This window comes from Bacillus rossius, chromosome 7 (genome assembly GCF_032445375.1).
Source record: "Bacillus rossius redtenbacheri isolate Brsri chromosome 7, Brsri_v3, whole genome shotgun sequence".
In the NCBI taxonomy this organism is placed as follows: domain Eukaryota; kingdom Metazoa; phylum Arthropoda; class Insecta; order Phasmatodea; family Bacillidae; genus Bacillus; species Bacillus rossius.
In genome coordinates, this window is record NC_086335.1 from 56,769,924 (window position 1) to 56,797,363 (window position 27,440).

General features: G+C 40.6%; 1 protein-coding gene across 1 annotated transcript; it reads right to left on the reverse strand.

Annotated features, from left to right (window-relative positions):
* Window positions 1-1,020: 1,020 nt before the first annotated feature.
* Window positions 1,021-21,482, reverse strand: LOC134534103 (heme transporter FLVCR2-like). Its single transcript, XM_063372154.1, has 7 exons — window positions 20,698-21,482; window positions 19,278-19,502; window positions 16,247-16,388; window positions 13,897-14,111; window positions 11,684-11,787; window positions 7,301-7,411; window positions 1,021-3,473 (listed from the first exon to the last, which is right to left on the reverse strand). Exons 1-7 carry the CDS (start codon window positions 20,980-20,982, stop codon window positions 3,203-3,205), a joined length of 1,353 nt encoding a protein of 450 aa, XP_063228224.1. The 5' UTR covers window positions 20,983-21,482; the 3' UTR covers window positions 1,021-3,202.
* Window positions 21,483-27,440: the final 5,958 nt, after the last annotated feature.

Below are 27,440 nucleotides of genomic sequence, written 5' to 3' on the forward strand. Positions count from 1 at the left end.
CTTGCGGTGAAGCCCAGTGGCGTAGCCAGGATTTGTGTATGGGGGGTGTTAAGAAGCATGCCCCCCCCCCCCCCCCTGTATTAAACCGGGGGTCCTCCCCCGGGAAAATTTGGATTTTAAGGTGTAAAATAGTGCTATTTTAGCAGTTTTCGGGACTTAAATTTAAATATTGAAATGGTAAAAATTTTATTAATTTTAATATGTAATTTGTTTGAGTGATGAATAAGAAATTAATTAAAGATTTGGTGCTAAGGGGGGGGGGGGGGTTTGAACCCCTAACCCTCCCCCCCTGGCTACGCCCCTGGTGAAGCCACGTGAAGAAGTCACAAATGCTTAGAGACCGGAAAAATTAGCGGGTTAAATGACCTCCAGGATAGACTCCAATATCCTCTGCACACTCGGGCAAATGCCAACTGTTCATTGGCTGCTGACTTGTGAGTCGTCTCGACTGGGTGGCCTGTGATTCGACACTTCTATGAGTGAGGGTCTCAAATCGGCCCTCAGTCATCCAGATGAACAGTGAACCAATGGCAGAAGCAGCACTAAGGTATAATTGTTTGAATTTTAGCATAGCACGAAATGAACCCGCGAATTTTTCAGGTCCCTACGAAATGCTCCAATGCAGTGAGCACGGGTCACCGCACGTTATCTTAGCCGCGTGGCCCTGTTGGATGCAGGTGTCTCCTATACCTGCTTCCTCACTCAATGTGCCGAAAAAGCTGTCGAAGAGTTCCGAAATCGTCTTATCTTTAAAAGATTTGTGCAATGGGAGTGCATGACTTGATGTAAGTTTTTGGACATACGCAATGGCGTATGTCCAAAAACTTACATCAAGTCGAAATCGTCTTCATCAATGCATCGCTGCCAGGGGCGGATACAGGATCGACTTCTGGGGGGGGGGGGGGGGGGCACTGAGAGTCTGGAATTATTCCCCCCCCCCCCCCCCCAAAAAAAACCGGCTACCGGTGAAGCTCCAACAAAAATTTCTTTTAATGTTTACGAGTAGCCATATAAATACCATTTACAGTTTTATAAAACTTATATGTTTAATAAAATGATAAAGACATCAATACATTATACAAGAGCAGTTTAATTCTTACACACAAATTTAATCTAGTCTTAGGGATAGTTTTATTTTATGCTTTCTGGCAAACACCTCAAGAACTTCCTCAGCTGTCTTCAAAGATACAAGATCTTGGTGTATGTGTTCGCTGCTGATGGTCACCATCTTCCTGATGTGATCTTCAGAACTTGATAAAAAAATTGTCCCAATAAAATAAAATAAGTGCACCTTTTTGTCCCACACTGTAGGTATGTTGAAGTTAAAGTCTTCCTCAATGTGAATAGGATTCCAAAATGAAAATTAAAAACTTTTAAATGATTCATGCAATGGGAAATTTTGATTTAATGCAGTTTTTTTGGACATACGCCGTTGCAGTTTTTCACTGTTTGTCATGGGAAAATTCTGAAAATCATAGATAAATAAAGAAATGAAGACAAAAATTTACAAAACACAAGACAATCAGCTGATGTCGGACAAACGGAACCAACAATGACACTAAACAAGTATTATGGACAACAGAACGACGACAGCACGAACAAAAAATGTTCAACATATAATATACAGCACAAGAATTCCTTGAGGAACTTAGTCATGGAAAAAATAATATAACACAGACGAACACAGTGGGGTAACAATGACGAGACAGATTAAATACAGGCAGACAACAAACCTGGACATCACAGCAAACATATGAACACAGCGATGAAGTTAAACAAGCATTATGGCCAACACAACGACGATAGCACTGATGAACACAGAAGATTTTCATTTAACAACATGCACTTCAGCACTATCATAACTTAGAATCATCATAACTTAGAAACACGCAACTTAGAACAGGCATAAATTAGAAAATTCTAATTTGTGTGTTTTTCTAAATTATGTGTTTCTAAGCTATGACAGCACCCCAGTCCAGGAAGAGCACTTTTTTCTTTCTTTTTTTTCCGAAAAAAAGCTTTCCAGATCAGCTTTATGTGTTCCGTAATTGGTTGAGTTTCTTTCAGTTGTCTTCGGTCGGCAGACGAATCACGGAAGAAAACACGCCTTTTGATTGGCCCGGCCAAATAAGGCGATGGCTGCTCTTGCAAATGGCTGCCAAATACGAGAACGAAAACTATGGCGCTGGCATTTTTTGTAATATACAAGCATACATGTTTTATATTGTTTATAGATACATTTATATACTATATCCTGTGTCATACATTCTTTTTGAGGTTTTTGGGTCCGTGCCATTTTGAAAATCTTGAGCATCATGAAATATTCAAAAACATAAGAATCCTTATGTTATACTTTATGTTATACTATTTACCATAAAAATATATTGGTATGGAAACAATTTAACTATGAGGTTTTGTATAGGTTTTAGGTTGCAGTAACAAACATACTTTATACTATATAAAAAACAATTAGAGGAGACATGATTCATTTGTTAAATATTTCTTTGTGACAATTTTCTTGGATAAATTGTATTAATATACACACAAACAAGCATATGTTTCTCAATAATTCGTCCATAACAGCTGTTTATCTTCATCACTGTGTTCATATATATGCAGTGTTGTCCAGGTTTTGCTGTCTGTGTGCATTCACTGTTACTGTTTGCATGAATAAATTCCTTCCACTGAATTCATTCTTGTGCTGTATGAAATTTAAGTTTGAATGTTTCGTCTGTGCTGTCGTCTGTCGTGCTGTCCGTAACACCTGTTTAGGATCGTCTTTGGGTTTATCTGTCTGACGTCAGCCGATTTAGGGTTGTTCTCTGTGGGATCGTGTTTTCATTTTTTTTTATTTCTTAGTTTATGCTTTCTTGAATTTTTTTTTCCTTCTTTTTTTTCCATGACGAACAGAGCAAAACTGCAATTGCGTGTGTCCAAAGAAATTGTACATTCTCTCATGAACAGTGGCGTAGCATGCGGGTGGCAAGGATGGCCTCCGCCAGGGGCACCGGAACGGAGGAGGGGGGGGGGGGCGCTGCCGCGACGGTTTCGCGGTTACTGAACCACCCCCCCCCCCCCTTCTGGTTTAATCCAAGAGGGGGGAGCCATTTACAAAGTCTGGCCAGGGGCGCCAGTCACCTTAGCTACGCCACTGCTCGTGAACAGAGGAAACTGGACGTGAGAGAGGTCGGGGGGCTGCCCCCTAGGCCTTGCCGGTGTTGGCGGCCACGCGGCGGTAGTCCCTGCGCAGGCACGCGGCGAAGACCGCGCCCAGGGCGAGGAGGGCAGTCACTAGCGCGCCGGCCGGCAGGTACCCCCACCGCTCCAGCGCCCGCGCGAACAGCACCGCCATGGCCACCCCCAGCAGGTTGCCCGGGACGATGGCGAGCCCCCCCGCTGTGCTCTCGGACTCGGGGTGCGTCACCTCGGCGCACAGCTCCAGCGCCACCGCCACGTAGCCGAACAGGAACAGCCTGCGGGTCGGAGTCCGGGCGGGACACACTCGCAACATACCTTACAAGGGGCCATCAGTGGCGTAGCCAGGATTTGTGTATGGGGGGGGGGGGGTGTTAAGAAACATGCCCCCCCCCCCCCGTATTAAAGCGGGGGGTCCGGGGGTCCTCCCCCGGAAAAAAAGTGCTATTTTAGCTGTTTTCGGTACTACTTAAATTTAAATATTGTAATGGTAAAAATTTAATTAATATTTATATATGAAATTTTTTGAGTGATGAATAAGAAATTTTATTAAAGATTTGGTGCTAAAAGGGGGAGGGGGGGTTGAACCCCTAAACCCCCCCCCCCCTGGCTACGCTCCTGACGGGCATAACTTGTAATCATCGAGAAAAATCCTCACAACCTAGAACTTTCATAAGTCAAAAGGATCATGACTTAGATACACACGTAGAAAATCACAACTTAAAAACACACAACTTAGAACTCTAATAATTTAGAAAAAAACATAACTTAGAAACACTCAATGACAAACCACATAAATTAGAAACATGCAACTCAGAAATATCATAACTTAGAAACACGCAACTTAGAACAGGCATAAGTTAAAAAATTCTTTCTTGTGTGTGTGTGTGTGTGTTTTTTTTAAATTATGTATTTTTTAAATACGATAACAACCCCATGTCCTGGTAGAGCACGTGTAGGACCATGTAATTTTTGTGCAAAAAGGTTTCAAGATCAGCTTCGTGTGTTTCGTAATTGGTTGAGTTTCTTTCAGGTGTATATGTCTACTGTCGGCAGACGAATCACGGAAGAAAACGTGTTCTTTGAATGGCCCGGCCAAATAAGGCGATGGCTGCTCTTGCAATTACAAGAAAAAAAACCACTGGTGCGGGCGTCTAATGAGCGTTCAGATTTTTCTTGAAAACATACCCGCCCCTAAGCATATGCTAGCGAAAGTGAGGCCAAAAAACTGTGACTATTGCCAGGTAATGATCGGATAGATTCTCTTCCCAATAAGGTGGTTATTATATCTACTCAATACTTTTTTTATGGATGAAAACCAGAAAATGGGTGTTTTGGATTTGGTGCAGTCAACTGTGCTCCTGTATATAAACCGATTTTATGCTCCACCTGTGGTCGTGAATGATTATTGACCCTAATTGCTAAAGAATGCTGAGTAGGGTCACCATAACCAGTGACGTAGCTGTAGTGTTATACATGGTAAGAGTGAAAGGCCGATAAATATATGTTTTGTACAGTCTACACAATATTATAACATTTCTTATAAATAATTTTGAAAATAAATAAATAAAACTACATAATTTAAGATTCAGCACACGATTGTTTCAATTAGGTTTCTATTCCATAAGGATGAACGGAGGGTTTTTGGTGAAATGGGATATCTCCCAGTTAAATGGAGAATCAGAAATTTTGAAAAATATAATAGCCCTTAGATGGCTATTTTAATGCATTTCTTACATCTCGAAAAGTCATTATCAAAACTAAGGTTTTCCCTAAATATTTTAAGTTATATATTTTAAAAACATTTTCACAAAAAAAAATTTTTTTTACAAACAATTGAACTGATTTCAAAAGTAAGTTGCAGCCGGTAGTATATTATTTTTGTTAGTCCTTCCGTTGTGAGTGATATAAAGGATAGGAGTGGAGAAGGGGGATTTATTTTCCTATAGAACCGCCAATAATGCAAGATGAACTGTATTTTTGGAAGACACGGTATCATAAATGTGAATTCTCTTTGCTACGAAAATGTCTTTTGTGTCTCTGCTATTCCGCAGGATGAACGAGAAAGTGTGGTGAAAATAATTTACCTACTTCCCTAGTTTATTTTATTTCTCATTGATAGAGATCCGCCGGTTATTTATTTATTGAGATGTATTCGAGTACAAGCTGCATTCTGGAAAGAAGTGTGAGAGAGTCTTCCATTACTCGACAGTGATTTGTAAACATCTAACTTGGAAACGAGAAAATTCATGTTGCAAATAAACTTATAATACTGTTACGATTTACCGCGGGTTCGTAAAGGATAACCCAATTGGAGATTTTATTACACTACACAGTTTTATTTATTGCCACTACTTATGTCACTTACAAAAATCTTCTAAGATGGCAAATAATTAATTACACTTAAAGAAAGGCCTATTCCCTAGTCACTCGTTCCACACACCTCGCTGGGCCGCACCTCTGGCGCAACTCTCGCCGCAGCACCCCTCGTGGGTCTCCGCCGCGGGACTCCGCCGCCGACGACGCACTTCCCCTTCGCCGAGGATCCGCTCGACTCCTCGCTCGCAACTTCACTCGGGACTCCGCCGCGCCCGCGACTCTTTCGCCCGGAAACTCCGCCGCGGGAAAACTCCCGACTCCACTGAACTCACTCACTCCCTGCCCTGGAATCTTCGTCCAATGACTTCGCCACTCTGCCGCACCCGCGGCACTATCGCCCGGAAACTCCGCCGCGGGAGAACTCCCGACTGAACACTCCGAACTGACTCCATGCCCTGACGTCCTCGGGCATATATATAGGCCCCGGCGCAATTCCAGAACTCACGAGAGCGGCCGGGGCCAGTCGCGTCATCGCGAGCCGTCCCGACGGCAGAAATCTCTCGAAACACGTGTCGGCGGCTGCCAGCTGTGAGGTGACAGATGTCTAGCTATCAGCGCCGCGCGGGGAGCGGAGGGATGGAGGGAGGGGAAGCGGTGACCCAGGTGCGCGCGGCACATCTCATGTTGCGGCGGCAGCCTGTCAGCCAGCTAGCGCTGCACCTGCGCGTGTCGCGGCTTTGCTCACGTTCGTAACAATACAAAACTTGAACACAAAATTTAAAGTATAATTCTTTAAAATAATTCCGAGCGTGATACATTCACCTAACAGTTAATACAATAAAGTTTCCGCACACTTTAGAAGTTATACTTCTATGGCATTACTAAAATATTAACCTGAAACATTTTTAATACATATTATAACACAAACAATATATGTTTTTATATTTGTTTTTGCTTAAAAAATTAAATCAGTCTGTAAATACTTTCTACAAACAATTCTCAACATTGTTGGTCTGATTCAACATTATTATTATATTGTTATATTATAATGTTATATTAAAAAGTAAAAAAAATAGTGATGAGATTAGAACCACGCCCCTATACGTTACCAAGCACGCGCATTACAGCTTTGCTATTAAGCCTCTTAATACGAAGGGGATTATTTATTGTAATCGTTGTAATGCCAGCTTTCTTAGTTATTTTAAAAATTGTGATCACTGTTTACTATGAATATTTTAGCTAGCCAAATATATTCTATGGTAGTTTCACTATCATAAAGTTTCATTTTGCACACCAATACGTTTGGTATGTCCTCTAATGTTTACGTGACTACATACGGGTTTATTTTCGTCCACGTGGGTCCGCCATCTTTGTGACACATTTCCGTTCAACGACTACCGTTCCATTTTCACGAAATGACTCCTGCTAAATGCTGTTTACGGAGAGCTAAGATGTTACACATCTAAAACTATCTTGGAAATCGAGGTAAAGACGCGTCGCTGCTCAACTTCTAAAGCCAAGATCGGTGATTAAACAATGGCTGCAAAAGTCTGAAAAGTTCTGTACGCTGAAAATATACTATCCATAGAAAATACATAGGTGAAAAATTATTTTCTAAAACTAAATATTGTGATGTATGAAATGTAGATATATTTTTAAAACATATTTAAAATCATTCACTGAGTAAGCGAACATACACTTTCACAACTAGCCTTCCATACTAAAGTTGACATAGTAATAAAACAAATTAAAAATACACATGATGAAGCGTGCGTGATGAACTCACCCGACCAATCCTGCCGATAAGTACACAAGAATGGCGTTCTTTGTCCAGAACACCACAGAGAATCCTGCGGTGGCCAACACCGACAGGATGTAAACGCCCAAAGATATCTCCCTGTGAGAGAAACATTCATTGTTGTTACGTCAGGTAAAGCACATTACTATTTTTCACCCCACTGGTTCGTAAGGTTTTGAAATTAATACAAAAATGTTCGTGAAAATAATCGCACTTATTTGTTTTCAGTTCAGTTGGATCCTTAAATCTTGAATCAAATTAATATATTTAGCCTGAAAAAAATTTCTTATGGATACTTATTACTCTATGTTATGTACCAATACCTAAAAGTTAATCTTAAAAGAAAACAAATTGGAATAAATTTCTCTAGTCAGCAAATCGATTTCACACATACGTAGCATAGGAAAAAAAAATCTTGGTAATCATTGTGAATGTGGGAAGAGGAAACTATATGAGATTTGCAGGAACTTTTACATTTTGGTTCTATAATGATTGCGAATACTTGAGCAAAATTTTACACCAATGATAATACACTCAGTGAACATATGTTGATTATATTTGTGGCGGAACAACAAATGCAAGGGAGGTATATTCGTGTTAAAATTTCAGAAGTAGCCCTTAAATAATAGTAATGATGATGAAATTATGAAAAAAATTATGGCATGTGAGACGAAGCCTTAGAGAATTAAATTTGTGGGGCCAGGGGAAGAGGGGTTTCCTAGAGTTCTAAAAGAAAGCCCACTAGCGCACTGAAACTTGTGAAAAATCCTGGTTTGACCCCACTGGGAACAGAACCCTCTTGGTGGAAGACGCATTATTTCACCATTTTTTTTTAAATAAATTATTTATTCGTTATTTTTACATTACCAACACGCCAAGAATCTAAGTGACTCATGTTTGACAAGTTTAATTATAATTTTAGTTCCTGAAACAATATTTGAGACTTACTTAGGCAAACACAAATCCACACCCATGCGCTACCAGTATTTTTTTTTGTTAATGGAACAGAAATATTTATGTAAAATTACAGATGTCTGTAAATTTGTACATTATTTGCAGTAATATTTGTTTCAGATTTTTACCCGGGCATTTATGCTTTGTGTTTTCCCAGTATCTCCAATACATAAAGTTATTTGTAAACCGTTGCCTGAATAGCTTTCCAGTATTAACTGCCAAATTAATAAGCATAATAAAATAAGTCCAATTATGGAATATTCTATATATTTTCGTGGTTTAAAAAGCTGATGCTCGTATGAAACATCAATTAAAATATTATGCGCCAATTTATGTAAGAAATACTCTTGAAAAACGTGTTCCGTACATCCAAAAATAACCATACCTAGCCATCTATTGTACAAAATTTACAATATCTTTGTTGTAGTATTACAAGGTATTTATTGGCAACTGGTTTCAAAGGAACCTTCTTTAAAAGTATAGAAATTTTTTAAGTGAAATTTTTTTGATGGGAGGGCTACAATTTTTCGAGCATTACGAAAATTCCTATCACATGACGGAAATAGTTTGGTACGTGGTGGAGGAACCAGTGGAGGAGGAGACGGCAGGGAAGAGGTGGAAATGACACAGAATACTTGCTCACTCGCATACTTGTACACTTGCATACTTGCACGATTGCATCCTACATAGTTGCATACTTGCACACTCACCAGGGCCGGAGTTAGAGGTCTGGAGGCCTCGGGGCAACAGAGGAGCGGAGGCCCCCTGGCCCCAAATTATTTTCCAAATAAAATGAACAATTTTTTTTTTCAGTCGAGTTTTCCAATAAATAATTTATTGTGAAATCAAGTAGATTCTCTTAGTATTTGAAAAACATACATAAATATAATCGGAGACAAGAATTATATTAAATTAAATTTTAGTGTAAATGAATATTTCTGTTAATATTTAACAATAATATGATAATGTATGTACAAAGTGCTGTAGGTAAAGGTAAAACAGCGAAAAAAGAATATCAAAGGATTTGTGGGGCCCTCCGTTTGTGGAGGCCCGGGGGCTTTCGCCCCGGTTGCCCTCCTCTAAATCCGGCCCTGACACTCACATACTTGTACACTTTCACAGTAGCATACTGCATACTTGCATAGTTTCGCAATAGCATAATTTATCACTTGCATAATACGAACATTTTTTTTATCTGTGATCCCAGCCGTAGAGCATTGTTTCCTATACTTAGTAATATAATAAGCAAGAAGTTTCACTTCTGTCACGCGTGGACACCGCGCACTTTTTTTCTGTGCCGGATTCGAACCCAGAACCCCTCGCACCTTAAAGTCGACGTGCATCGAACTGCGCTACGGAAGTCGACAGCCACGCTGTGGCCCATTTCTACAGGAGGGGGCTCCGGAACACAGTGGCGTGGGACGAAAAATTTGCAGATATTACTGCACTGAAGATAACCGTGGAGTTAAGCTGGGCTCATAACGATCCGTCGTGTCCGTCCGTCATCCGTCCGTCCACGAACGAGCTGAGCGATTCACAATTATCCGCAGGTACAGCGTAATATTTTTATGCTCGGATGCTGCTAACTTTTAAAGCTTATGTTTTTGAGGAAATTTATTATCTAGTTTTAACCGGTTTCACGTTCATTTACGCTAACGATAAAACATTCTAAAATATCGATTTAAATATATTTTCGAGATACCGTGCATTATTAATTAATTTTATACTCAACACAAATTTCGTTTCAAAATTCAATCATAAAACATGTTCATAAGCAAATGAAAAACATAATACTTAAGCAGCTTTGCAAATAAACAAACTAAAAAAAACCTTTTAAAATAAAAATACATGTTGTGTTTATACATTTCATCCGTCCGTCCGTCGAAATTTAAAGCTTGGCAAGGTTTATTGTACGGACGGTTTGAATTTTTCGGGCCATCCGATTGGCCACTGATTACGTGATTAACGGAAGGACGGGTGACGGACGGAAAAGACGGATCGTTGTGAGTCCATCTTAATAAATCCGCGTCCTGTGGGAACTCCTTAGACTGTAGTGTGTATTTAAATTGGCATTTACTTTCTCTTTTCAAACCACGATTTCTGCCAATAGTGCAGTCATTGTTTCGGTGTGCTCTGTTGCCAGATGTACTCATAGAGCGCAAAGGGTCCCGACACAATTTTGTAAAGTAATGAAAATTTGTGTAATAAATCGGAAAATGTGTATATTGTAAGGTAAAATTTGGAATAAGAATTGTAAAAACATTTACCTGGTGTATTTGGTAAAGAGCATCATCTGATACTTTCCATTTTATATTTCTAAGGAGATGTACCTAATTGAAAGATACCATCTTGGTTTCAGACATTTTTATATCTTTTAATTTTAAAATGTTTGGCTATTTCTGATACACACATACTTTGTAGGAATGCCTTTTTATTAATAGTGACTGAGTGTTTCATGTAGTTTCTCCGGTGAAATATTAATAAGCATTTAATTATTATTTTTGTCAGAATGACTACAACTGTAATAATATTGTCAATAGACACTATTTTATGGTATTAGAAAAATAAAAAAAAGTAAAACTAACAATTATACTAAAACTTATTACGACTAACAATTGTATACAAAATAAGACTTTTTAACTTTAAATATCTGGGCAGTGTTAATCTGGTACCAGAGTTCGTCATTTACTCTGTACTGCCGGTATTCCAAAACACATAATTAAGGATTTAGGTGTTGATTTTGCTACACCTGTAACCAACAGTATTCCAAGTCCACGATAGGACATGGCCATTCCCTTATTTGTAGGGCACAGATTTTGGTTTATATCCATTGCCGAACTGTTGCCCAAATTCCGCACGTGAGCAGAGCTCACTTTTTCGTTGGTTACATACAGATGGCGGACACCATTAATTGATATATATTCAATTTTGAAAATATAGGGTGGCATACAAAATGTATTGGTTTGCCAAATTTAACTTTATGATAGTGAAAATATTCTGTAATACATTTTGAACAATTTAATGGCCATAACAAGAAATAATCGCTACGTAAAAAGACCTTGAGAAAATTAGAACAATGTCATGTACTTAATACGATGGTGTTGCTATTTATATTATTTTTGATGTAAAAAGTGTTTCGATGGTTGCCAAAAGTCCGTTAGAAAGCATTGGAACCAGTTTCTAACCCCGTGCAGGACATCGTTTATTAAAGCTTGCCTTTTTCTGTTCCCTTACAGGGTGGAAACATTCTGGAATACGGTCCGCGAGTTAGGTTATGTTGCATCCCAACAAAAGGCAGTGCTTATTCGCTATCATACTAGAATGTCTTGGAATACCGCCCTAAGTGTGAAACATGCTACAGGCACGAATGTGTCCCTGGGAACATAACTGCGCCAGTAGACGGCGTCTTGAACTCACTTGTACTTGTGTGTCTTGTCCATGAGCACACCGAAGAGAATGCAGCCCACCAATGACGACAGGATTATCACGAGCCCCACTCTACCAGCGAACTGCTGCTCGTTCTGCGCACACACACACACAAATTGATTAAGTCCTTGCTACAATGAGACGGTACTTAAGTCCCCTGTCACACAGTCGAATGTTTGTCTTAAATATATTTTACAATAGAGTTGGTGGGGTAGTATTGGACGGAAAATGGAATAAAATATTCTCCATTAAAAATTTCTGTTCAGACAACTCTTAAATATGTTTTAAATCACACCAAACTGTCAAAGTTTATTTTTGGTCTGAGCTATCCCAAAAAAAAATTAAAATCTTAATTCTAAAATGCATTTTATAGAATCACTGTGATGGAAACGGATGTCATTTCCGTTTTCGTTAGGCACGATTTTGTTTGGCCGTTTGAGTCCAACATCCAACCTATTTTAGAACCCGTTCTAAATGCCTAATATTTTATGGAAACATAAGTCATCCAAATTGTTAAACAAACATGGCTGCACTAGTGATGTTTTCGGTGACATCATAATCTTATAACTTTATTTGATACAACATATTGGAAGGTGTTGGAAGTGGAAGTTTGACAGTGTGACAGGGCTTTAAGTACTCTCAAATATCTACATCGCCTTAATATAGAGAAAGCAACGTAAATGTCACACGATGAGAGTATTGTGATAGTAGCCGTAGCGAAACAACTTTCGATTGTAATTATCAAAGTATCTACAATTCAGGGGGAGAGTTAGGACGCGGATCGTCATCTTGGTTGAAACGAATTTTATGTCTTAGCAATTTTCTGTCATTTTATTTTCAAATTTTGGTCTCTTTAAAAAAGTTAATATAATTTTATGGATTGAAAGTTTACAGTGACTGGCTGCTGTAAGTAATTTCTCCTGCGAAATTATTGGCGTTTAGCATTGAATTCATTTTTGAGGATAACTATAACTGTAATAAAACTGCTAATATACATTTTGTCATGGCGTTTCAAAATCTCTTTTTACGATATGAAAACAAAATCTCTTAATACGTTATGAATAAATATCTTAATACAATATGATATGACATGATATGAACAAAACCAAATCTCTTAATACGATACGTAATCTGTTACCTCCTAAAATAATATGAATTTTTTTTGTCTTAATACTATATGGAAAAATTTATCCCTTAATATGATATGAAAACTGTTATCTCTTAATACGTTATAAAAACTTTTATCTCTTAATACAATATAAAAACTGTTGAAAGAAAACAATTTGTAATCTTTAGGTTCCTATCTCTCCATATAATTCAAACTTAATACTGTAGTAAAATCGGGCTGAAGTCAACACGGACAATACTGGAGCCAGCATAGACGATCCTAACGTTTGAAGTGGGATATTTCTTCGGATCAAAGTATGAAGAAAGCTGAAGTGAAGATTTAAAATGGCACAGAAAGTTTATATCCAATGTTATCCTAAATATATATATATATATATATATATATATATATATATATAAAAAATTGGTTGTCTGTAAAGTCGGTTTACGGACGATAGTTTAACGTGACGTCATAACAAAACATTGATGAAATGATTGCATACTTTTATGAATAAAATTGAATCAGTTTTATTGAATTATCACTGTTTTGTATGGATACAAAGAAGGAGTGGAATGAAATCTACAATTTAATTGATAAATTTACTTTTATTTGCACTCATTAATTCAAATATGTTTATTACTTTAACGAACAGATTATTTTAAATATAACTTTTACGCATATTTGCTATTTAACTTCTTCCAATCTGTGTTATTCTGTTAAGGATAGGACGATGATAAGGAAAAGTAGGAAACGAACGGGAGTGTTTCAAGTTTAAATGTGCCTCGAAAAAAGGTCGAATCGATGGTAGTTCCAATCGAGCGGAAGAGAGATAGATGCGGCGCAAGCGTACAATGAGCGTAACGGGACACAGCGTAACGGGACAATGTGCGTAACGGGACACTTTTTCCGTGCGTGCAGCCGGCGTTCATCGATTTATTAGACGTTTTCACGTCAAAAAAAAATTACAAGGGGGCGTGGTCTCAGGAGGGGAGGGGGTGACCTAGCTGTATATCCTACATGTGTTCCGGAATGTGCGTGATCTCCCTACTAACTTCTGACAGCCGCCAGGTGCGACGCGCGCTGGCGCGGGCCTCACCGGGAAGTGCAGCAGGACCACCGGGTTGAGCACCGTGCCCACGACGTTGAGCGCGCCGCCGCTGAGGCCGAACGCGGCGAGCACGAGGCGGTAGTTCCTGTTGGCCAGCAGCCGGCCCACGCCGCTGAAGAAGTCCCTCAGGGTGACAGGCACAGGCGCTGAGCGCTCCCGCGCCTGCATGGGGCTGGGCGGCAGCTCCGGCCGCTCCTTGAACACTGCCCGCACACGCGCCTGGTCACTGGTCAGGGGCGCGGTGCTATTTTTTTTTTCCTAACCTAACTAAAACTAAGTGTATTTTGTTTGGGAGGGGTCTGGGTTAGGGAAGACTCTAGGTGTGTCCCAGGCCGAAGCCCTTACGCCTAATAATGCTGGGTTTAAGCCATGCAGAAAGGGAGGCATGCATCGTGTGCTTTGCTCGGGGATTGGCCAGCCATGGCCGCAATTGGCGCCATGGCTAACTCCCCTATCTTAACTCTAGTCTAATTACTAGATAAGTTGGGCCCAGGTAAAACCTCCATAGACAGAGGGAAAACCCTGGACACTTTCATGCGAGATGCAAAAATATCATGCATTAATAACAGGCAGGTTGCGTACAGGAAAAGAAGGATGGTCCTGGAAGAAGAGTTGGACAGATAGAAAAAAATTCTACTAAGCAATTTGGGAGCTTGGACCTTTTGTCCGCATTAGGTTTGGGAACGGCACTATTTCATTTCTACGACCTAGGCAGCTCACAACCGTTTTTTTTTCTCTCTCCCCACTCTGGGAGTGGGCTGTGGGGGCTGTGGGGGCTGTGAGGGGAAGTAAAAACAAAATGGCGCGCACTGAAATGCTCAAGCCAATAAGGTAAATGTTAAAGAAAAAATAAAAATAAAAATATCAACAAAAGTTATATAATAAAGCGTATTTTCGAGTAGTTCCATGTGAGAAAGTATCAGGGGACCAGAAGTCACAGAAAGGTAGTTAAAGCGCCCCTCTAACCAGGGTTGTTTTCGCGGGCAGTGGCCGAGGCTGCAGCTGTGTTCGCACCGCGGGGTCCCAGCCACTTTCCCCCTTCAAAGAAGTCACAACCCGTAATAGGGTGTTCCTAAACTTCCCACCACTGCTGCTCTAATAATACAGGATAATCTGCACAGGTCGTGCATCTGCGAACCGACCGGTGGGAACCAAGCGGGCCCAGATATGTAGGAGGAATGAGGCCACTAAGAAAACCTGTTCGGTTGAAAAATGCCAACATCAAAAATTATTTTTTAAATATGAGGAACACATAAAAAAAAAGACTTTAACATAATAACGTAAATAAAAAAGAATATTCACGAACAATCTTAGTTCAGAATTTATGGACAGGTGTATTAACAGATTGGCATATTAATTATAATGGCAAAATATTAACAAAATATAAATAATTTTAACATATTTTTTTATTGTTCCATATTAAAAAAATTTAAAAAATCTTAAACATTATACGATTAATATTTTAAAAGACGAACGACCACCAAAAAAAAGTTTCAAACAATTACTTTCGACAAGTGAACGACTTTCAGGTTGTTAGCTTGCCTCTAAATACTGCTAAGTTCTAGGATTTCCAAAGAAAATAAGAGCGTTAGTTCTGGCATTGAGTATTGCCACTCTTCATCTTCCTTGCTTTGTGTGGTGAGACGGGATGATAAGCACGACGCTCGCTGGTATTTTTAGCGCTGTGTCGCCTCCAAAGGCAAGGAAGGCTCTGAACATAGGACAACTATTATTTACCATGACATTACATGGCGGAGAAATGAAGACAAAGGCATAGTGCAAGTCCATCGAGTGAATTTCAAGAACCTCTGTTTTTAAAAATGATTCTCAAACGCGCGTTTTTTTTTTTTTTTTTTTTTGCCATTTTCACATAAACAAGTGTATTTGCGACATGAGAGATAACACGAGGTCACCGAGGTCAGATGTCGCACATCACTGAGGTGGGTAGGGTGGTGGTTTGGGCAGGGGCGTATCCAGGGGGGCGGGGGGTGTTTAGGGGTTCAAACACCCCCCCCCCCCTTAGCAACAAATCTTTAATTAATTTCTTATTTCATCACTCAAACAAATTTCATATTAAAATTAATAAAAATTTTACAATTACAATATTTAAATTCAAGTACCGAAAACTGCTAAAATAGCACTATTTTACACCTTAAAATCCAAATTTTTCCCGGGGGAGGACCCCAGGACCCCCCGCTTTAATACTACGGGGGGGGGGGGGGGGCATTCTTCTTAACACCCCCCCATACACAAATCCTGGCTACGCCACTGGGTTTGGGAGGGGAAGGGAGGGGAGGGGGACTGCGTCACCCGCCCTCGGAAGAGAGCCAGCACTCACGGAGGATGATGAGCACCAGCACTAGTGTGGACACCGCCGCCGTGGCGACCAGCATCCTCCTGAGGTCCCGCCCGATGGCGGCCGGGTCCTCGTGTGACCTCACCACCACGGGCGGCAGCAGGAAGCCCAGCGCGGCCCCCACCTGCGAGCGCAAGAGACAGGGCGTGTTCCGACGACTCCTGCGTCGTCAGTGGCGGGCCCAGGGCCAGCGCGTCCGTACAGGCGAACCAGGCGACCGCCTAGGGCGCCAAGTAGCCGGGGGGCGGCGCAGCACGACACATAACAGCTCATATCATATTATTAACGATTATTGAAACTAGATGAAAATGGTTTTTTTTTTGTAACAGTTTGGAATGTTTATATTGATATAAGTAATTATTTAAAGTCCCCGGTGAGCTGTTTATGATTTGTAATAAGTAAAAAAAAAAGTAAAAAAAAAAAACACAAGCCTGCTTACATTTGATTGTTGACAAAATCTTAGGCTTAGGCTTACGTGATGTATTTTGAGGCGAGGAAAATTTTTTTTTTGTGGTGTTTGGCCGGGGGGAGGGGGGAGGGGGGGTGTGCATTAAGGTTTTTCGCCTAAGGCGCCAATTGACCTTGCACCGGCCCTGTGGGCGGCCCCAGGCCCGAGCAAGCCGGGCGACCGCCTGCTCTTGCGCTGCACCGACGCATTTGAACATCGTTTATTCGGATTTCAACAACGCTGAATTCATATCTATTGTTATTATTTTTTTGTACTTCCGACACATAAATAAATTAGCAAAAAACCATCGTTAGAATTTTAAGTTCATTGTTGGCTTGAAAATGTTGAAGGGTGGGGAGGGAGGAAGAGAGGGGGTAGGAAGGGGAATAAGGAGAGGGAGGGGAAAGTAGAATTGGGGAGGGGAAAGGAGGGGAAGGAATGCTGAACAGTGTCGAACTGCTTCAATTTAAAGAGTTTATTTTTCAAATACATCTTCGTTCCCACTTTTTTTCTGAGGGCTTTTATAAACATCAAAAAAGGGGAGGGGAGCCTTTGGTGAAGCGACACTCCCAAATACTAGAGCCCCGCAAAGTCTATAGGGCCCACCTCTGGATACAGCACATTCAAGGATTGAAGTTGCTAGGCTTGTAATTATTTATGGCCGCGTCGAACGCGAAGATATTTCAACGACGTTTCGGTCAACCTCACAGTCGCCATATTCAAGGTACTGGAGTGCTTTTAAATGCCACCCCGATGATGGCGACTGCAAGGTCGACCGAAACATCATTTGACTCGGCTAGAACCCACAAGCCAACCAACCTCAGACAATGGCCGCGTAAACCTGCGATCCTTATTAAATTGTCGCACTTTTCAACGAAGAATGCGCTTTAAAAAAATTAAAGATGACTGTAACATCGTGGGAAAAACGCCATATTTTGACACCCAAATTCTGTGACATGACGTAAACAGTACACACTGAAAGTTTTTACTTCAAATGTATCAGATTTAGAATTTTTTGTTTTCTCTTGAAGATTACTCTTGTGAGTTTATGTCCAAATTTGTTACTAAACTCTTTACCCTTAAACTAACAAAGACATTCGTAAATGTATGAAGATTCCTGGTTACATATTTTAACTAGCACACTTTCTAAATTTAAGATGAACATTTGTAACACTAAGTAGGCTAAACATCTTGTAATTTTCCTTTACCTACTGGTTATTACGAATTCAGAGTGAAAGTATAGTAAGTGTCATATAACTTGTCTCAAATTTTGACAGTCCTTGAAAGTCTGACCAATGATCGACATATCCTTCTCCCAGTGTTGTTCTGGCAACAATGTTTGTAAACAATTACATGTCGTCAGTATTAGGATATAAACACCATGCAATGCTTTGCAAATGGCAGTTGGGAAATGGATACTACTGGTAATACTTCTGAGAACAGTCGAATTTGAGACACGTTAAACGACTCAGAGTTAAGGCCACACACATACCCCAGTGTCAAAAATATAATGTGGCTGTACGCTGTTGAAAATTTTCACTTAACAAAAAAAAAATAAACACTGGTTACAAATTATACAGGTATAGTTAATGTTAGACGTAAATTAAGGTGTACTGAGTTTACTGGATTTGAACATGAAGCCACAAGAATCATACTGGAATAATAACAAGGCCTTCAAAATCTTCCTGTTTACAATGGAACGCGCAACGGGGGTCGTAATCCAGCGTGGTTTGTACAAAGAGACAGTTTTCTGGAACGGAAAATAACTCTTCTTTTGTTTTAGGGGTGTACTTGGTTGAACATTTCGAAAATTACTTTAATTTTTTAACAGTGTATGAACAAACTTTCGGTGTCCATAAACCAATTTTTTTCTCTTTAATTTGGTTTATACATCAAGTTGACAAAGATACCATTAGAGATGGCGACACATCTACGAGACAATTCAGGAACGCCAGGTAAGTAATTGGCCCTGACCTGTTGTATTTAATTAACCATCCCATGATTCGAACCAGTTTCCTCCCGAATGCGATTCCAGCGTTTAATCGCTGTTCCAACCCTCGCTTTTCAAATGAGTCTGTTAACACAAGGACAAGAATTACTGCCGTTCTTCATCTGCCCATCGTCCCTCCTCTGGCACAGGCCGTTATACCGCATGATCTAATACTAAAAATATCAATAATTGTGATTGATTATAAAATAAAAAAAACGTGCACAACAAGCCAATTTTGAAAACTCGGCCAAAAAAAAATTTTGGTCCAAATCAAATTAAGATGTTTACAAACGGTATTGGCAGAACAACCTGGCAAAAGTGTATGTTGATCATTATAGGTACAAGGTACTGCTCAAGGGCGTCGCCATGGGGGGGGGGGGGGGGGTAGGGGGGTAGTTTCCCCCCCTTAGTGTCTTAGAGATATAAAATAATGTAGCCAAATCCAAAACAATTCATACTTTTCCCAAAAACTTGCCCCCCCCCCCCCCTCCCCAGGCCATCGTCTGGCCATCGGCTGGCGACGCCCTTGGTAGGCCTGCTGCTCCGGGAACGAGTCGCGCGGCACGGAAGCTGACCTGGTTGCCGAAGACGCCGACGGCGCAGGCCGTGGACAACTGGTCGGCTCCGAACCACGTGGCGGCGACGCGCGCCGGGGCGCCGAGGACGAAGACCTGCGCGGTGCCCACCATGGTCTGCCCCAGCAGCGCCAGCGGGAAGCGCGCAGAGTCCACGGCGACCACCTTGAGGCAGGCTCCGCAGGCCATCAGGAGCCCGCCCATCTCCATGCACCACCGCATGCCCTGCGCCCGCGAGGGGGGGTCACTTTCCCTCCGACCGCACGCACTCCCGACGGGCCGTCGACAGTGGTCCAACATGTCGCAGCCATGTCATTAATGAAATAGTTTTGCAACAGCTACTAGATTGGTGGTGGTGTATAACTAAGTTTTCAATTTATTTTACCGCGATGAACCTGCAGCCGAAGTTAGGCGGTCGAATTCAGACTCATCATGTATAAGCTTCTTGTTATCAGCGATTTGTAAGAATAAAGGCAAATATTCATAATTTAAAATTTTGCCAAATTATAGGTTTCTGAAACTAGGAAACACAAACAAAATTGTTTCTAGGCCTTGTTTGTATATATATATAATTAGTCAAATCTTTATTGGTTAAAATAGTCAATCTATAATTAGTCAAAAATTGGAGATGGTATGCGAAGTCGTGACATAATGCATGTTTTTTCCCCCCTGAAGATGCTTTGTTAACGCTTTTTAGCAATTAAAAAATAGTTCATATACCAGTTTAAAAAAAAATTAAACCTATGCAAAATTAGTGGCATGCCCTTTTCTCTTTTACTAAGTAAACAACAACATGTTATCGCATTTGGTTTAAAAAATTAGAAAGGAAGCCACATTCAGCACTGTTAGGGATGTATACCCGCCAAATCCTAAAAAAAATCTATCGTTCCCACCAACAAATGGAAATAATATGAAAGCAAAAGTGGTTATAATCTCTCCCCCTTACCAAAATGAATTTCTACGCATGTTCTTGTCGGCGTGTCTATTATTTCCTGTACTCGCATCACGACCACCCCGACACAGGGCCGGCGCGTCCATATAGGCGAACTAGGCAACCGCCTAGGACGCCAAGTAGCTGGGGGCAGCGCAGCACGACACACAACAGCTGATATCATATGTTTAACGATTATTGAAACTAGATGAAAATGTATTTTTGTAACAGTTTGGAATGTGTATATTGATATAAGTAATTATTTAAAGTCCACGGTGACCTGTTTATGATTTGTAATAAGTAAAAAAGTAAAAAAAAAAACAACACAAGACTGCTTACATTTGATTGTTGAAAAAATCTTAGGCTTACGTGATGTATTTTGAGGCAAGGAAAAAATTTTTTTGGGTGTTCGAGGGGGGGGGGGGGGTAATAAATCGCTTAGGGCACCAATTTACCTTGCACCGGCCCTGCGTCCGACAGAATGCTCACCATCTTGTCGAGCAGGAAGCAGCCGGGGACCATCAGCACCGACACGGAGACCATGTAGACCAAGGACGTCCACTCCACGTGCGCCTGAGGGACGCCGTAGTAGCGGGCCACCAGGTCGCCGACGATGGTGTACTGCACCCACTGGAAGGTCGTCGTCAGGCAGGTAGCCGAGAACAGCCCGAGGATGAGCCACCTCCTGGGGTACACCCTGATGGAGACGACGTCCGGAGACGCCGAGTCCTCCGGGTGCGATCCTGGCACCTCCTTGTACTCCACCTTCTCCATCGCTGAACCCTCCTGGAAGGTTATCCCCTAGTTGTTTCCCGTCCCGACCGAATGAATTGTTCCTTCTCGTAAAGTCCTCAGGCTTTCACGTCCATCGTCTCACTCGATAACAACATGCACCGGGACGTCGAAGATTATCTTCTTCCAACTTTTACGCAGCAAAAAAACCCTCGAGCCAAGGCAATTCGATTCAAGACGATACTTTACCCACTTACAGCTATAAACGTCAGTCTGGAGTGGTTTGGTATCCTAACACCGAAAGCGTTGGTTTGTGACGTCAAATCGCCAAGACCCACCAACCGCTCTTCGGTAGCTGGAATGTAATGTTCGTCGATGACTCAGAACATTTGGGCCTAGGCGAATAAGAGTTCTCTTCCTTCTCCACACATCCCAAACTCAGCCAAGTCGGTACGAACCAAACACCGCGGCGAGAAGCGGTTGGTTCGTTGTCTGCTCGCGAGTGGAGCTCCGTTTTCTGGCACTTCACAGCCGGCGCATAAGCCGCAGAAGTTGTGCTCGCGAAGAAAGGCTAATCCCAGAGCACACAGTGTTTGCCGAGCTGCCATTGTTCGTCGGCCTTCAGAGTGCTGTGTTTGCTTGCGACCATGCGGTCTAGCAGCTGACTATTTGCGTAATTAGCGATTCATAGGCGCGTTTTGACGTGCGCTCGGTAACATTTATCATTCCAGATGAAAATAACTTTCGTTCCCTTCAAGTGCTGTTGCTGATCACAGATCTGACTAACAAGGAGTGAAGAGTTAGTACGGAATATATATATTTTTAGGGAAATTCACTGGTCTGGCGTTTGCTTGGAATGAGGATGGTTAGCGTTACTAGAATTCCTCTTTTGCCAGGACATGTCCTTTTTTGTAGCCTCGTTCCTATTCCAGGAGAGGTTTTCAAGAAACTAGCAACGGTTCTCGTTTTACAAAGAAACTAATAAAATTCCTTTCGGCACAGCTTACAGCCGTAGGTATATTACGAAGTACCTATTCATTCTGGAAATATTTTGGAAAATTCTATAAACTTATGGAACATTTTTAAACTTAATATACATAACATATTTATGTTCTTAATATTACAAAAAGTATCGATTAAATATTTGCTCATTTTCCATGCAGCGAAAATATTACGAATATGTTTTAACTCAATTTATCCAGCATTGAATAACTTATTACAAATTTCATATTATATGCCAAATAAAGTAATTGTATAATTTTTTGACCTTAAAACACTATTTTTTTTATCCCTTGCACTAATAAATGGTCGTATAAAAATTTGCTTTGCACTAAGGTTTAAGATAATATTAAGATGGTTTAAAATAAATTCAAACAAATTTTATACAAACAAAGTTTTTACTGTAATAATTAGTTTCATCAAAAATTGTTTTAGCTAAATTTCTAGATGAAGTTTAGGATTTATACAATAAAATATAACGGATTTGATAGTATTATTTATTTTAAAAACTAATGATTATTTTTTTAACTTTCAAACCTTGTTATTTCCACCCCTTGTAGTAAGGTTGGTTAGTCAATATTAAGAAAAATAAACAAAATTAAGAATGGATTCGATAGTGTTCGTGGTAGGGAAGTTTGATTAATTTTCTTATTCTAGCCCCAAGTTTTTTCAACCCCTTGCAATAATGGTTTATATTATCAAAAAATTTTTTTCAAATTATATATATGTATATGTGTATATATATACATATATATACACACATATAAACTTTTGAGTTGGCGATGGTTTAGGGGTCTAGGGACCATGAAACCAAAAATTTCGTTCAGAAGTCATTTGGTTTGTATTGCTTTAGTTTTTTTTTCTTATTTTCTATTCAATTTGTTTTAAAATAATTCCCTGCAGTGTACATTCTGAATAACTACTATCAATGAAAAGTTTTTTTGCTAATATGTGGAGAAAAATGCAGAGTATAAAATTCTTAACATTTTACATTGTTGGAAAAAGTGCGGTCACTTTTTTTTTTTTAATCAGTTGCATTTGAGTGTTCTCGATTTGTGTGTTACTCTCCTGACAACTTTAGGATGGAACAACATGCTCTAAAACTATCCACACATTTTTTAATATTTAGCTTTAGCAACTACTCCGGCATATCTGAGATGATATCAAGGGCGTATCAACGAGTTTGCCCTTATCTTCTGAAGCGGAAAAAGAGGAAGGGGAGGATTTTTTATATTTCTACCAGTTGATTAAAAAAAAAAACGAATTACGAAATAGAGACAATACGTCATCTATGAGAAGTCATAAGACCCTTCCCCCATGAAAAAGGTCGAATAACGAAAAATGTTCCATTTTGAACAGGATGTGTCCTAGAATAAGATACGTCCTATATAAACGATTTATTTCCAGTAATTAACAGCGTGATTGCCTGCAGTCATTTAATGCCATTGAAGCACACATTCAGGTAGCTGGCTACTAGGGCGAATCAATAGTGCTGTTTTCGTCATTCTGCGTATCCTATTTTAAGTAGCAAATCTTAACTAAGTGGCGAATCTGTAACGAAGAAAAAGTTTTTAAAAAGTTTCGTAAATTTCAAATTTAGTATATTTAAAAATTCGTAAATTTCACTTTTGGTATATTCGAAAATTAAATATTAACAGTGCTTAAGAGCTTAAAAGTCCGTTTCTTATACAGGCAAGGGCACATCTACGATGGCCATGAGGGAGGCTGTTCCTATCTGAAGTGGTAAAACAAGGAAAAAAATTGCAACTAATCCTTACATACTATTCTTTTTTTTTTAATAAATGATAAGTCTTTATTTGGTTAATGTTTGTTATTATATGGCACCTTGGACCCGCCTCCCGCATGAAATACAAAAAATTCCTCTACTTCTGTTATGAGTTGTTTACGCCCTTTGTATAAAATTAACGAAATGTTTTAAAAATCATATTACTTTCTAATCTAAAGAGTGATTAATTTTTGTATTCAAATATGTATTGAAATTTTTTTTCGAAGTTCGTTTTTGAATTATGTTTTTCAAGTCATTTGCCGCACATTTCACATATTATTTGTAGACGGCGCCTTAGTACAGAAGTAAAGTGACCTTAACAATAAGTCTGCAATCAGCAGATAATAAAAAAATATCTTATTAATTATTACTACAGCAGCTGCCAAAAACAGTCGCAAAAATACGATTTAAGTTTCAAAACATGCAGACGATCAGACACTTATAATTACACTAGCCAAGTGCAAGTTATATTCTTGAACAGAGATTTTATTACAAATTCATTTAATTTAAGCAATGGAGTTTACTATATTATGTCTTATATTAAATACCTACACCAATTTAAATTTAGCTAAAAAAATAGTTAAGTTATGAAGGACTTCTCATAGCATTAAATTAAATTTTGTATTTAATGAGCTCTAAAAAGTCCCTGCATTCCTAGAAAGAAGAAAAATTTGAGAACTCTTTAAGAAAAAAATTTACAAACTTATAAGATAAAAGTAATATGCAGGTACGTTCTTTAAATGATTAATACAATGGGAAATTTTGATTTAAAACAATTTTTTGGACATATGCCATTGAAGTTTTGCACTGTTTATCATTGAAAAAATTCATAAATGTGAAACAAGAAAAACAAAATAAAAAATAAACCGACAGAAAATAAGCCTAAATCAGCTTATATCAAACAGATAAAACCAACGATGTACCTAAACAGGTATTATGGACAACACAGCAGCGACAGCACAGACAAACACATTCAAACTTAAATATCAGACAGCACAATAATTCCGTGGAAACAATTATTACAGCACAGACAAACACAGCGGAGCAATCACCATATTGCCAGCAGCATTGAAGTAGTTTTCCATAATATATATCATCCGAATCCGTTTTCATCACCTCCGTGGTAGGTCCTTCTCAGCTGGTCGCTTAACTAGTTCTTTAGCCCTCTTACGAGAGGTTTTTGCTTTTATGTTTTTCTGTGAGTTTTGCTTGATACAGACATGAGGTGTGGCCTGGACATCATATCATTAGAGACTTAGCCACCAGGCTGTACAGCTTCGCCCGAACAGGACGACATACTGGCCAACTGTGTAACCAAACTTTCTGACAAGTCACTTCCCCGGAAATTAGCAGCAGGTGTTTTACTTTCCACATTGAGGACCTCTTTCAGAGGCCCTTTCCCATTTTTCACACCCGATGGTTTTTTATTCAGAATCATTGGGCAATGTTTGTGTAAACTTGTGTAACTTCATTCTTTGCTCGTATAACATACTCTAGGGGCCCTCTGCCTGGAGCACTGGGTGCATCTAACTTAGTGTAATTCACCCATGTAACGGACTTTAGAACTATCTGTCATGTACTTCAACAGCCATGATCATGATCATGTGCCAAATCTTCGATGGACCACATCACTAGTATAAAGCCCGTGTAAACTGGTGTAACAGTTATTCTCGTCCGTGTAAAATTGCCAATCGTTCATAGTATGTCGGGACGAGCTCCAGCTTTCACACATGGCAGACTATGCATCAAGAGAGCACGATTTACAGGGGAGTGTTCTTACCAACATTGCAACCTTTTCTTTCATTGATAAGTTATGGGCATCCTAAGGGGTCGAATCCTCGGGGAATCTCTGTTGTACCCATCATCCGCCGCCTCTAGCAACATGGTCAACCACCCCCCTGAGAACTTACGTGAACTAGCGCACTGTAAAACCTGCTTATTGATGCAGGGCATACTCTAACTTTCTACAACATCTCACGGAGGTAGGCGAGATGATGCCAAAATATACATACTTATAGGTTTGATCTGCCATCACCTGCAGTCTGGGTTCGAGACCCAGGGTGGACCTAGTGAGAGCTGGCGTGAAAGAGGCTCGACTTTCTTCCGGGAGGGTGCCAGGCTAGCTCTTGTGGATAAATGCTGAAGTTTTGTGGTTCATCGGCCCCAGCGAGGCCCACTCGGAGGCTGAGGTATAATTAGCAGTTAAAATACACACTAGACACTCTGCTTCTTAGGTCAAGCTGAAAAGGTCTCTGAATGATAGAAGCATTTGGAACACAGGTGGGTTTATTGCTGTTTAAGCTGGCTGCAGTACACAGTGTAGGCATGTCATGTCCACCAGTTTGGCCTCGGCTGTTATGATAGCGCAAGCCCCAAGTGTGCCACCCATCCTACGCAATCTATGGGGAGGAAAGTTAATTCGCCACCCGCCCCTAGATGGCAGACAATGGATAATGTAAATTAAGGAAACTTTGTCAACCTGCCAGCATAATTCAGGACAAATATGTAAATACCCAGTGTTGTAACAAGAAGCCTTTGAATTATACAAGTGAATTTAAATATTATTGTAATTCTACTATGTATGCACAGGAATGGTACAGGTGTGCCCACCCTGATGAATATGTACATGCATTGTATATTTACTCTGGCTGAGCTAAGCCAGGCGGAAAGCTCTCCCCTGTAATTTCTGGGGAAATGAAATTGGCATAATACTTGAACAGTATTATTTAGATAGTGACCTCCCTGGAGGACCACTCCTACTCCTACCTCCTCTGGTAGGCAGCGACTTTTCTGTAGGACCGCTCCTACTCCTACCTCCTCTGGTAGGCAGCGACCTCTCTGGGGGACCGCTCCTACCTCTCCCTGCTCTGGGGCAGCGACCCCTGCTCGGGGACCGCTCCCGCTCCTCCACTCTGCCCCTCCATGCTAAAAAGGGCCGGCCGCAAACGCTCTCGCCAGCAGGGACGACCCCGGAAGAAGACATCGGAGGAGCTGCTGAAGCCATACGAGCTGGGCTACTTCACTGGGCCAGAGGAACCCAGCCCTAACTACCATCCCGAATCCCTTGGACAATACTCCCCTGTTCCCTACTCCCCAGGGCACTCGCCCTCTGCTCAATTCCTGTTCCCTCATCCCCCTACCCCAGTCTCACCCACCGGCTCTCCTGTGCGTCCCCTCATCCCCATCGAAGTTCCTCCTCTCCCCGACCGCCGCCCCCCGAAGCCCTATACGGCCGGTGACAGCCCGCGGCCGCAGCCCACCTCGGCCAGACTTGCTGCACGACTGCAAGAGTCTTCGGCCCAGACGCCTGATCGCGTCAATCATCGGGGGTTTTTACCCCCACCTGAACCACTCCAGGGTTCCCCGCAGAAGCCCGGGACAAGTCAGGCATTACACCGACAGGACAACAAAGCACTTACAAACTAAAATAGGCAAGTTAAATGATATGTTAAACGAAATAATTCACTAATCGAACACAATGCAGTTCAAGTTACACATTTGCATTACACCGTAAGAGTGGTGGCTGGCAAAGATACAAATACATTGGACGACACAGAAAACTATTTGTTAATATTTACGTGACGTTATTGAGAGTTAAAATATGCACTCTAAACTTTACATTACTTGAGATGAAACTTGGTGGCAGTCTTGCAAGTACCGTTAAATTGATGGAATAACAATAGACTCTAGCCAGCTGTGGTTAGCCGCGAATTTA